We start from the raw sequence: 12,895 nt of genomic DNA, 5'->3' as shown, positions 1-12,895 counted from the left end.
GAATAAAAGTTACGCCTTCTTTCTTTGCTTGAACATTTGGGCGGCGTTATGCTAATATTTCCACATAGTGACGTAGATATGTTGGGGCGTGTTAGAACGAGCCGTTTTAGGTAGCTGTGGCTGACTCTGAACCTTTATAAAGAATATCTCTTTGGATTTGACACTTTAGTCTTTGCAACTTTACAGATCTTCATTATGCACCAAGAGCTTGTAACAGTCCAAAGAGAAAGGAAAACTTGAAATCGCATCACATGACCCCTTTAAAGAAAGAAAGAAAATGGGGGTTTGGATGAACATGACTGAATAAATGCTGAAAAGTTTTGAAAATTTAAAGGGATTTTCAACTTGTATGGAAAAAGAGCTCAACCCGTGGTGTAAAACATTTTTTATTTCAAAGCAGAACAAGAAACACAGTTTTTCTTTTTTTTTAAACCAAAACGGTCAGAAACCACACATGATATCTAGCCAAAAACAATGGTCAAAAGTTCAACTCTGAACATGGAATGTAAAAAGATCATTCTAAGGATAAAAATAGCAAACAATGAAGATTAAGTTGATCTAGTCTAAATGAATGTCTTTACTTTAAAGGAGAACAGTGAAACATAAATGTGTACAGTACATCACTCACAAATATCCTTGTTTAAACACCTTCGAATAATCTGCTGTCAAAAACATATACCTACAACAGCTTTCACCAAGATGCACTACACTCCACTTAGTACGCTCCTACTAGCCTGGATGCACTCTCCGCTAAAGCTCACGTTCAACTAATTTCACCTTCCCACGACGGCGAGGCCGACAAAACCAGTCAAAGCAAAGCTAAAGCAGAGCTGCATCGAGGCGTTACACTTTCAAAAGAAATCAAACCCACGACTCAACATCACTTGGCGTCCATCTTTGCCATCTCCTGCAGGTATATCCCAATGCTCTCGCTGTCAAACAGAACAAAGTAAATGTTCTTCAGAGAGGAGGTGGTTGCTGAGACAAAATGGTTCGAAATGGCCTTCAGTATTAGCTGGGCTGCTGTCTGCTTTGGGAAACCATTTCTGGGGGACCAAAAATCAAAGAGGTGAGATGATTTCTGGTTTCTAGGAACTATTTCTCACCACATTTGCATCGAAATGCAGTTTATGCCACACAGTGTATGAACTTCACATCTAGTTCACTATCCATGATCGTGATGCTCACCGTCCGGCGGGTAGCGAAGGGAAGGCCACCGACTTGAGCTTCTTCTCCTCAGCAGCAGACAGACAGTTCTTGACTGTTTTCTCGAGCTGATCTTCGCACTTCTCTGAACCCCACTGAGGAATGTGACAATGGATGATGAAACGTGCTGCCATCCCATTGGCTTGGCTCACAGCCACTGCAGAGCAGAGGGAATAAGAGACGCTCCAGTCAGAACAGCGGCAACAAGCAGAAACGTCTTACTTCAGTATCTACAGGGGATTTCTTCCTGCTTTCTTGTTTTACTTTTAAAGCTTCCACACTTTTTGATCAAAGGACTGAGGGAAATGAGTACTTGTTTTGGGCTGATTTTCTGTGGTATGTCAGGTAACAATCTTTGTAGAACACTTCTTAGTGTACAAATGTCTCCAAGCTATAAAAATCTTCAATTACTACTGAAGATTTCGCTCATTTCCATGACTTTTCCAGGCACGTTAATGATCCTACAAATTGCTGGTATCACTAGGTTTCCATGACGGCTGTACTTTTTTTCTATATTAACATATATAACAAGGTCATTTCCTGCCCCTTTGAACATTGCTAGGGCACACACTCTAATTCGAGTCTGCTTTCTGTCTGCTTGTGTCAAGAAATGTGCGAGATTTCAACCTGATGCGACCTCCAAAGGACCCTGGCTTTTTCTCAGCTCCTTGACGGTCTCTAGGAAATCTTTTCCTCCTGCTTTCTCCAGAGCGTTACCTGTGTTACAGCACAGAAACTAAATGAGCTTTTGCCACATATTTCAATGTACAGGAAAACTGACACTTGCTACACAGATCTAGCATTTTACCATCTAGCAAATGCAATTGACATTAATTTAATAGTAGCTAACAGCAGCGTAATGCACTGACCGATTCCCTCTTTCAGATCAATCTCTGCGTTTGTGGGATTGATGATTCCCTCCACTTTGATCGTGCCGATTTTGCTGATTTCACTCTCTGTAAGAGACAGCTGATAAACAAACCACAGTTAACTCATTATTGCATTAAGTTTTAAATCACCAGTGTATTAGCACTGCTACCATAGAAATCAGCAAAAACATATATTCACAATACGATTTTACTGCTGATATAAAATGAACCCAAACTGTAAATATTGTGATGATTTTGAGTAGTGACTTGCGTGGCAAATTTGAATTCCAGCTGATTTAATTTAGGGGTTGCCAAGGCTAATAGCGCTGTCCTGTCCCTCGTCTTAATTATTGTAGTCATTTAAAGATTCTGTAAAATGATTCTGTATAACTGTATGAATGTTTATTTTGCAGATTTTTTAAAAAATCAAAATCAAATTATTTTCAAATGTATTTTTAGTAAATATTATGTCAAATAAATAAATTGTTGTAAAGTGGAGTAGGTGGTATAATTTTATAATTATAATTTCTCAAGTTTTGTATACTGAAGCCCTAGGGTGACGTCATATGCAGCTGTTACAGATTTTTTAAAATCACATTCAAATTCATTTTCATACATTTACTTTGTTGAGTTTTAATCAATACATTGTAAAATAAGTATTATATTATCATATATACTGTATCAGCTTTATATTTGCCAACGACCACCCTGCTGTCTTAAGATAATGGCATTGGCCATCAAAAAATTAATATCGACCACAAGTTCTATGTTTCTGTAATTCTGTTCAGAATGTCAGGCGCAATTAATCAAAAACCTGATTCATTTGTTTAACCCAAGACTGACAAGATATTAAAAGTGAAAAATATATGCAGGTAAATTACTAAATGTTCCTTGCATTCGAAGGTATATAAACTTTATAATGTGTGCTCTAAGTGTTAAAATAAGTCGAAAAATGACGAATTCTTGGTAATGTGTGATAAGCACAGCTATTTCCACCTTTTGTCCAAGGAACAAGCTTTTCGCAGAGAGAATAGTAAATCCCTCTCCTGGTCCGTCTTCCACTGTTGTGTTGGCATCTGCTTCTTTGTCATTCTCTGTGCTTTTCTGCATGAAAGAAACATTTTTTAGTATTCTCACAGCCAAACACGGTACCAGAGCAACATATGTATGACACAGCACGCACTTTGGGTTTGCGGCCTGGTTTTCCTTTGCTCTTTTTGCTGGGTTTCTTGATGGGTTTCCGCTTCTCCCTCTTCTCTGGAACGGTCACCTGAGTCTCCACCTTCACCCTGCCTCCTCTCTTCTTGGAGAGCAGCTCAGGATGGATGCGAGGCAGAACGCCACCATTTGATATGGTCACCCCTCTGAGCAACTATTCAATAATATAGAAAAACAAACTCATTAATGGCGTTGCTACAAGGACTACAATTGTCAAAATGCAGATCCTAAAACATTTAGCAGAGCTACACTATCAGTCAAAAGAAACCTCTTATGCTTTCCAAAGCTGCATTTATTTGATCATAAATATAGTAAAACCTGTAATATTATGGGAATATTATTGAATTTATTTTAAAATGAACATTTTCCTGTGATACAAAGCTGAAATGTCCAGTCTTCAGTGTCACATGATCCTTCAGAAATCATTCTAATGATGATTTGCTGCTCCAAGAAACATTTCTTACTATTATCAATATTGAAAACTGTTTTTCCTGCTTTGTATTGACTGCTTTATAAACCATTAAAAAGTTTGGGGTAAGACAGATTTATTTATTAAGAAGAAATTAATACTTGTATTTCAAATAAATGTTTTCCTTTTGAACTTTCTGTTCAACAAAGAATCCTGAGAAAAAGTATCACCGATTCCACATATAAAGCAGTAAAAACTTTAACATTAATAACAATAATAAATGTTTCTTGAGCAGCAAATCAGCATCTTAGAATGATTTCTGAAGGATCACGTGACACTGAGGACTGGAGTAAAAATGCTGAAAATTCAGCTTTGACTCACTGGAATACATTACATTTCAAATGATTAAAATAGAAAACTTTTTTTTTTTTACACTTTTGACCAGTAGTGGATATAATAAGGTTGTGTAGCCTAACTAGTATAAAAGTGGACTGCTCAAGCAAAGGTGCCATGGTAGCCTACAGCAAAAAAACGGCATACTGCAAGTTGTTTTTGGACACAAAGAGTGTGCTAAACATTAACCCTACCCGACCTCAGTCTATTTAAGACGTAATTCATTACATGGTTGAGTTCTTCATCATTGGCCACAGCCAGCTTGATGTGTCTTGGAGTGATTCTCCCCTTCTTGTTGTCTCTTGCTGCATTTCCAGCCAACTCCAAGATCTCAGCTACAAAAATCAGTGCAACAGAGACTCTATATTAGTATCCTATATAATACACTCCAAGTAATTTAATTAAATGATTGCATAAGGGCAATAGATTTTTTGGTAAAACATTATTTCATTCCACAGCAAAGGAGAATCTGGATTCCCACCTGCTAAGTACTCAATGACAGCTGCCATGTAGACGGGGGCGCCCATGCCAATGCGATACTTATGGGTTCCTGTGCGCAAGTAACGCATCATCCTCCCGACAGGAAAAATGACTCCTGCCCGGGAAGAACGAGACAGCTTGGTGATCTTTTTCTTTCCTCCTCTGGCTGACATCCTGCCTTTTCTGTGGAGAAAAATCAAATGTTTCTTCCATTGTCATCTTTTGATCAAGGTAACAATCCTGGTAATCAAAACATCAGTCGTGTGAGTGGCAGAGTGGACCCACCTCCTCTTGACTCACAGTGCCACTGGATGGAGTACCTACAGAGGAATCAAGACAAAATGATTCATTCATTAACATCTCTGAATGTAAACTCAACAGGCTCCATCTGCTTCAACAGATGATGATCACAGACACGCTCTTATCCACGTTAATGACTAAATTAGTACGAGAACAAAGCTAATACGTGGGCACATTAAAAAGTTACAGCTTTTTGGCCACAATTTAAGCTTAAAGGGAGGGACTTTTCATTCCAATGACTTTTGATGACACAAACAGTTCAAATTTGGTTATCTCAGATCACTATAACCAATAAACTAAACTCTAAACATCACAAATTGATCACTTGGCTAAAATCAAAGAACACAAACTTCAAAGCTGCAGGTATGCAGTGTTGTGGGAAAGTGGAGAAGATGGTATATTTACACATTTTCAAAATTTTAATATTTGCTGTATGTTGTATTATATATTAAAACTAAATCCCGAGGGCGATGTCATATCCTGTTTGTTTCAATATCCAAAGAAAATGTGCATGCCTTAAATTGTAGTGTGACTGCAAAATTAGTGCAGCGCTTAATACAAAACAATAGGGCTGCATCCGAAATCACATACTTCCCTACTACATAGTAGGCAAAAACAGTATGTGACAAAAGAAGTATGTCTAAATTCACAGTACTCATAAAAGAGTAGACAAAAATACCCGGATGACCTACTACTCCCAGCAAGATTCTGAAGATTTGTAAATAGCAGTGAAGCGACTCAATTGATGCGGGTAGGTCACGTGATAATGACAACATGGCGAATGTATTGTGTCTAGATTACATTCATACTACACACATACTAATGCACATTTTAGCGGTCACAGTGTAATGACTTATTCAAAGTAAGTACCTACTCAAGAGAGTATGCGATTTAGGACGCGGCCTTGGCGACATCTTGTGAATAAAAATGGGTATGAATACTTAAGTTTAAAGTATACTTTTTTTTATGTATGTATTTATAACACAATACTTTGTATTATATCATCTTTGCATCAAATTACAAAAAAAAAAAAAAAAACTAGCAGCATCTATGAGAGGGACTGTAAATTTGACATCTTTTCTGACTGCCGTTATCAGTCTCACTCATTTTTTTTTTCCTTTTATTGAAAGGCATGAAAACTCTCTATCGTGGAGATTTTCCTTTGTTATTTGAGTAAATGGGAATGCAAAAAATATATTTGTGGTGCTCTCCCATTCACTGCTCTTCAAGTTAACCCAACTATGACGACTTCCTCTGCTGAGAAACCCGGAAATGTGAAAAAGGTCCATTATTATTATTATTATAATTATATGGTAAGCATAATCTTTTAATGGTTAAAAGTCCCCAGGGTAAGAACAGCAACAAACAGGTAAGATACAGAGAGACTGACATAAACTGGAGAAAGATAGCCATATAAACTGTAACTTGGATTCCTGATTAATACGTTTTTATAAATTAATAGTTTCTGTGTTCGTCTCACTGTCCAATCAGTAGTTTATTACATATTTATTTGGTAAATAGTCATGTAATTAGCAGGATAATGTACATCTTGGTGGTCGATATTGGGGAAAAAAAAGCTTAGTTATTTGTTTCTTTTAATTTTTTTTTTTTTTTTTTGATGGATGAAATGTGACGTGCCCAGGACACGTTGCTCACATATTTCATGAGATTTACTCATATAAAAAATCGTTTATAAGCACTGCATGCTATAAAGTATTTATTAATGTTGACCAATTCACACAGTTTTTATCTATTTATTTTGTGGACTAAAAGAAGGCATGAAAACCACACCATTTAGCCCAACTACCGTTACACAAACATGACCCAGGGTCTGCGAATGGCTGTGAAGCAGCGCGTCTCTCAGCCTGCAGCGACCCTGCACTGCCATCGCGAATTAAAGGCGCAGCGCTTGGTTTAAGCTAAACACCGGACATTCATAAACACGGAGCGCGATTTCTATAAAAAAAAAGTTTCGCCTCAAATATGGGTGACAAAAGACCCGCCTCCTGCCTGCAACAGCACGTTAACACCATTATATTCAGTCAGGATGCGGTACGTGATCGCGAGGCCATCGCCAAATCAGCGATTCAAAGCGTACGATCAAAGGCCTCGCCTTAACTTCACTGCTTCTCCATTAAACGCACACAAAACACGGACACGTTTGTATTCCGAACACATTAGGTCGTGCACAAATTCAAAATTTTGGTTTCTAACCCCGCTCCTCCAACATCAACTCACCCCCATTTTGTTTTCACCTCGTTGTATTTACATACAGTAAAACATCGCAAGCGAGTGATGCGTTTCAACGCGACGCGACACAACTGCAACGTTGTTGTTCTAATCAACGCATCTGCAAGCGAGCTGCGTTCAGCTTCGTGTTTTATAAAGCGAACGCGGTAGTCGTTTCGTCGCGCGCGTCGCGTACAGTGTGCTCGAGCCGTATTCGCATGCATCGCATCGCGCGCTTATCAACTCAATATCTCGTGCCGATATTTACCTGTTTGTTCTCTACAAATGCGTCATATACGAAATATATCTGTCCTCTGACAGGCGCAAAAAAGGAGGAGGAGTTCCTGGTCTTATTCCTATTCCCTGTCCTTGTGTGCTGAGCCTCTGCTGTTCCTTACAAAAAAAAAAATAAAAAATTAGAGAGAGACACCGCGAAAAACTACAGCAGCCAGTACCACCGTACTGTCGATGGAGGCAGGCTTTAGGCTACTGCTGCTTCTCATTTAAAAAAAAACATTGCATTCAAGATATGAAATACATTAGAGCGCAGCCAATGCAATCCATGCTAAATGCACCTATAAGCGAATATGGGATATATTATTATGCATTATCAATCTCATCCAAGAGGCGGTTATTGAGAGCAGCGTGCAAAAATAATTCGTCACAGACAGCTGCAGGTGACTGGGAGATTGATACTTACTGTAAAAATCTCTCTTCGCCTGGTCTCTACGCGATGGTGTGTCGATCTTCATGCATTTTCACCTCTCCTGGCGCCTAATGAACAATCTGATGTGCTCTTTAAAAATGAACCTCACGTAGACACGACACGAGTTCGCTTGAGTGGTGCACTTAAAAATCAAACCTCTTCATTGTGAGTTAGGATTGCTATGTAGCTGCTTGGTTTTGTATATAAATCTCTGGTTAATGCAGAATCTAATGTGTGCTGAAAGGCTCGAATTCAATGGCGTTTAGTGTCTGCACAATCTGTGCTAGACCAAACTGGTTCTACAGAGGGCAGTCAGAGATCAGAATTCAGATGCGCTGTTGTGTTGCTGTGGTCCGGTAGGGGGCGGTGTTGGATTATGTTGGGTTATGTTTCCCCAGAGCCCATCAGACAAGGACTAGTGTTGCTCTGGGACGAACCAGAATCAAATAGAAATCTTTAATGTACATTTCAAGCATGCACATTGCATAAAATATGTTTTAAATACTTGTTGAAATTAATTTAGCAAATTCAAGTTACACAGCAGGATTGCGAGAAACATCTTTAATCAGACACGTAATCAGGTTTTATGTTTTCATCCAAAATATCGCTTGCTGAAGGGGTTTTAAATCTTCTAGATGCCATGGTTCCCAAATATGATCATCCTTATGTGAGAAACCCCATCCTAAAATTGAAAAGGCAGCTATATATATTTAGAAGACCCAAATTATACTATGAATGAAATAATATAATACATTCATTAGAGTTTTTATACATTTTTTTGCTCGCTAAATTACTGGGTGTCAAGTTTTGATTATTCATCAGCTGGAAAAAAGTTCTGAAAGTTCTGATTGTATATTTTTTCCTCAGTGTCCTTATCATAATAGCTGTGGTGTGGACTTATTAAAACTTCATTGTTGATATTATCATTATCATTAATGTTACAGTTATTGTCCTTGGTGTGAGCAGGTCTTTACTGTACTAGATTGTTTTGTTTTTTTCATCTTCTTTAACCATATCCACAGAGACCCTTCTTACTCAATCCTTTCTTAAATTATTTTATGTCTAAAAATAAACAAAAAAAAAATTACTTTTGAAAGAAGCCTACAAGATTTTATGTTAAAATTGCTTCTGAACAAACACAATGTGTAATTTCTGAAGTCACCTGTGTTAAATGTTTAGATGGTAAGTGACAGTAAAAATAAATTAATAAATAAATAATCTTTAAAAAAAATATTGTATATAACAAAAAATATAGAGGACGGCTGAGTCTGCAATACCCATTGTGTGGCAGATTCCTTACGCTACCACAGAGAGACTTTGAAAATGATTTCCCCAGCCCTACACACTCTTCTGGGGCAACTTTCAGGGATAAAGTGAGCCTTGCCTTCAGAACGGGCCCAGGAGGATGCTGGGAAGAGCGACATGCGTGCTCTTAGTCAGCAGAGCCAGACTGAATTATCTAAACAGCTGGTTCCAGCTATCTAAACAAAGAACTGGTGCTGACTGGACCTGGTCTGGGGCCCTCGGCTCCAGCGTCTCTGTGATATCGAGCTCAAATAGAAGTATGACATAAAACTCAGTCTGTCTCAGGTTTGGTGATGTTTAGAGAAATTACATATTCTTTTAGTGAGGAAAACTAAATGAAATGTGCTGCATCAGCAAGCTGAAGAGAAAATAATTTTCCTTTATTTTAATAGTGCGAGCTGAATGTAAATACAGACAGTATGCTTATTTGTGGTGCAATCTGACTTCTCAAAATATACATCTTACAGAGTATAACATCACATAAATTCCAACCTGTGTTACATGCAAAATGAAGCTGTTTTTGTATGTTTTCCATTTGTGTTTTCTTATAGCTGTTTGGTGTCTTGACGCTGAATAAATTTTCCCTACTTGCTTATTTTAGCACTCTTCCAAGTAATATGCCACTGATATATACCTTGTTATTCTCTATAGGAGTGTGAGCAAGTTATTTATTGTGGGAACCTGTCAGTCGATATATCCTTATTGCACTGTCCATTATGCATTTATTCTTTAAGAATTATATCATAAATTAACATTTTAAAAACTTTTTTGTACAAGGGATGTTTATGATGCAGTATAATTTTTTGAAAGATTATGTTTGTGAATGAGAAGTGATTGTGTGAGATTGTTTGAAGATTTGATGTTAGCTTGTTGTCTTGTTGAGATGTTGAAGTTTTGCCTGGTCTTGTATCTTGTAAGCCTCTGTTAGTTTTAAATTTACTGTATGGTGGTTTTGTACTCTTGATTTGGAGAAACTGACATATATAATTAGAGGAAACGTAGATGTATTAAGTAAGATAGGACCCCCTTTATACAATTTGTTTACAGTTATTATTATTTAACAATAGCAAATTCTAAATGCAACTAATTTTCTTATGTTAATTAATTAATTCATTTTTTCATCATATGTTGGCATTTCATTTTTATTCTATTATTATTATCATTTTAACTTTATTATACAGTGGTGGCCAAAATTATTAGAACACTAGTATTTTTACCAGCTAAAAAGGTTTTAAGTCAGTTATTTCTATCTTTTGCTGTAGTGTGTCAGAAATATCAGTTTACATTTCCAAACATTCATTTTGCCATTAATTGTAATAATCCATTGAGATTTTTGTCTGACAGCAGCCAGTGCTCCACACAGAGATCTGATCTGATCATCATCCAGTCTGTCTGAGATTACATGAAGAAACAGAACAAACTGAGACAGACTCAGTCCAGAAGAACTGTGGCCACGTCTCCAAGATGCATGCTTCAAGAGACCTACCTGCAAAGCTACAGTACTGTTAAAAGTTTTAGGCACTTGTGTAAAATGCTGTAAAATGAGGATGTTGTCAAAAATAATGTCATAAATAGATTTTCTTTATCAATTAACTCCTATTAACTAAATTAAATCAACATTTGGTGTGACCATCCTTTGCGTTTAAAGCAGCTTTTGTCCTAGGTGCACTTGCGCATAGTTTTTCAGGTAGCTTTGCAGGGTCACCTCACTGATTAGGGATATTTCCCTCAGAAATTGCAGATGTTGATGTATGGTTACGTTTGTGGTTTTTTTATGATGTAATTTAAGACTTTTGATATCAAGGCAAGAGCGCAAGTTGTTTGTGAGGAGTAGGGTTGGGTATCGTTCGAATTTGATCAATTCCGATTCCAATTCCGATTCTGCTTATCGATTCAGATTATTTTCGATTTCCAGTTTCTAGGTCAGGCGCTGCAGTTGCTCAAAATCGGCTGCGAGAGCCTTGATGACGACACACTTTATTCTGATTGGTCAGATTCTGCGATGAAAAACACGACGTGTGTTGCGTGTTTATTCTAACAATTCAATTCCAATAATGTTCACAAATCTGTTTTTATAACAGTAAAAGCTTTTTTTAGTGTAGTCGCACTGTTATCTTGAGTAATTTTTATCAAAAACACTGATAAAAGCATATACCCACACTTTATTGGTATTTAGTAGCCTATGTTTATGCTGAACTTTATTCTTGAACAGATGGCGCTGTATTAAGTAGTATATAAAAAGTGTTTCTGTTGCTCATAAAAACGTTTCTGTGTATTTGACAAATATTGCATTTAATTCACTTCATCTGTGATAGAGTAGGCTATGCAAACACCGCGAGATTTTCACGGGAGCAGAAAGTGTCAGACTTGGGACACATTCAAGCTCAAACAGGTGCGCAACGTTTTGCTACGGTTTCCGGGTTGAACGACATGTTTCCTGGAAACGGTGTGCAACAGGGTTTGAGATACGTTTTCTCTTGTTTGGTGGGTGTGTCAAGTGCTCTGACAGAAAGGCTGCATGTGCCGCTGACAGAGACACTAGGCTACTCGCGCTGTTTAATGTGTTTGAGACGTGCTGTATTCCTGTATGCATAACTTACATTTCACAGGTATATTCTCCATCTGTAAATGTTAGAAAGCCAAGGAAATATTTCCATTTTGCTGTCAGAAGTGCATGAGCCTTCTGCTTTGTGATTCTCCACTAAACTTCACAGACTTCATTTACCCCTTGTTTACATTGCACAAGTCTGCGGCGCGTTACGGCTCTGGCGAGGTTTTGTTCCGTCCTCCACGCAGTGCCAATTCACACCTGAAGCGTTACAGAAGCAAAGCGACAGGATTCGCGAGACCATGTGATTTGCCTGTACAACGTTGTTTTTCTTGATTTTATTTTTATTTTTTTGTTCTAACATGGTTGGCTAAATGTTGTTTTGTCCGGTTTAATTCTGTTTATTCCACTCCTACTACTCCTGCAATTAAACTCCACTCCTTGTCCTTTTTTGAATTGTCCTTGTAAAAAGGATTCGTGGGGAGCAAGGATATAGTGATATGAAATACGATCGGGAGTCTGCACGGTGTTTATTTTGAAATCGACATGATTTTTTTACTTTTATTTTGTATTTGCTTTGGGGCTTGGTCGCGGCGTCCATCAAAAATAGACTAGGCGCCTATCTTTAGCGAAGCTTCTGAAACAAATTTTTGTTTTTAGATTGCAATGTTACAATGTTTGAATGTTATGTGATTTTAACACTTTTTTTGCACATAATATATGCCTACATTGTAACATTTACTTTATTTGTTTAATTCAAATACAAAAGCGTAGACAATACCGAGATATATACCGTATATCGCAAATCAGCCAAAAAATACAGAGATATGAATTTTTGCCCATATCGCCCAGCCCTAATATACCCCCACTTTATTTTAGTAGCCTATATGTTTATGCTGAACTTTATTCTTGAACAGATGACGCTGTATTAAGCAGCATATAAAAAGTGTTTCATTTGCTCATAAAAACGTTTCTGTGTATTTGACAAATATTGCATTTAATTCACTTCATCTGTGATAGAGTAGGCTATGCAAACACCGCGAGATTTTCACGGGAGCAGAAAGTGTCAGACTTGGGACACATTCAAGCTCAAACAGGTGCGCAACGTTTTGCTACGGTTTCCGGGTTGAACGACATGTTTCCTGGAAACGGTGTGCAACAGGGTTTGAGATACGTTTTCTCTTGTTTGGTGGGTGTGTCAAACATGTCAGCCCAATCAGCAGCAGCATGTA

The 12,895-nt window shown here is 37.7% G+C and overlaps 1 protein-coding gene across 5 annotated transcripts in view; it reads right to left on the bottom strand.

The window, feature by feature from the left end:
• Nucleotides 1-429: 429 nt before the first annotated feature.
• Nucleotides 430-12,895, bottom strand: part of LOC107699309 (core histone macro-H2A.2) — a 19,549-nt gene continuing 7,083 nt past the window's right edge. For 2 of the 5 annotated variants that reach the window (XM_016500522.1, XM_016500526.1), the window contains exons 2-10: nucleotides 4,861-4,895; nucleotides 4,577-4,758; nucleotides 4,324-4,430; nucleotides 3,259-3,447; nucleotides 3,072-3,179; nucleotides 2,076-2,175; nucleotides 1,834-1,923; nucleotides 1,189-1,363; nucleotides 430-1,046 (exon numbers count right to left, since the gene is read on the bottom strand). In XM_016500522.1, the coding sequence (XP_016356008.1) occupies nucleotides 881-1,046; nucleotides 1,189-1,363; nucleotides 1,834-1,923; nucleotides 2,076-2,175; nucleotides 3,072-3,179; nucleotides 3,259-3,447; nucleotides 4,324-4,430; nucleotides 4,577-4,748 (1,107 nt within the window). In that variant the 5' untranslated portion in view covers nucleotides 4,749-4,758; nucleotides 4,861-4,895 and the 3' untranslated portion in view covers nucleotides 430-880. Of the gene's footprint in view, nucleotides 1,047-1,188; nucleotides 1,364-1,833; nucleotides 1,924-2,075; nucleotides 2,176-3,071; nucleotides 3,180-3,258; nucleotides 3,448-4,323; nucleotides 4,431-4,576; nucleotides 4,759-4,860; nucleotides 4,896-7,113; nucleotides 7,305-7,372; nucleotides 7,526-7,804; nucleotides 8,094-12,895 lie in introns of those variants that run through there. The other 3 variants (XM_016500524.1, XM_016500521.1, XM_016500523.1) reach the window with 3 other exon arrangements.

This window comes from Sinocyclocheilus anshuiensis, unplaced genomic scaffold, assembly GCF_001515605.1.
Source record: "Sinocyclocheilus anshuiensis isolate Anshui unplaced genomic scaffold, SAMN03320099.WGS_v1.1 scaffold450, whole genome shotgun sequence".
NCBI classification, from domain to species: domain Eukaryota; kingdom Metazoa; phylum Chordata; class Actinopteri; order Cypriniformes; family Cyprinidae; genus Sinocyclocheilus; species Sinocyclocheilus anshuiensis.
The sequence above is the reverse complement of the archived record's forward strand: the minus strand, read 5'-3'. Positions and strand labels throughout refer to the sequence as shown.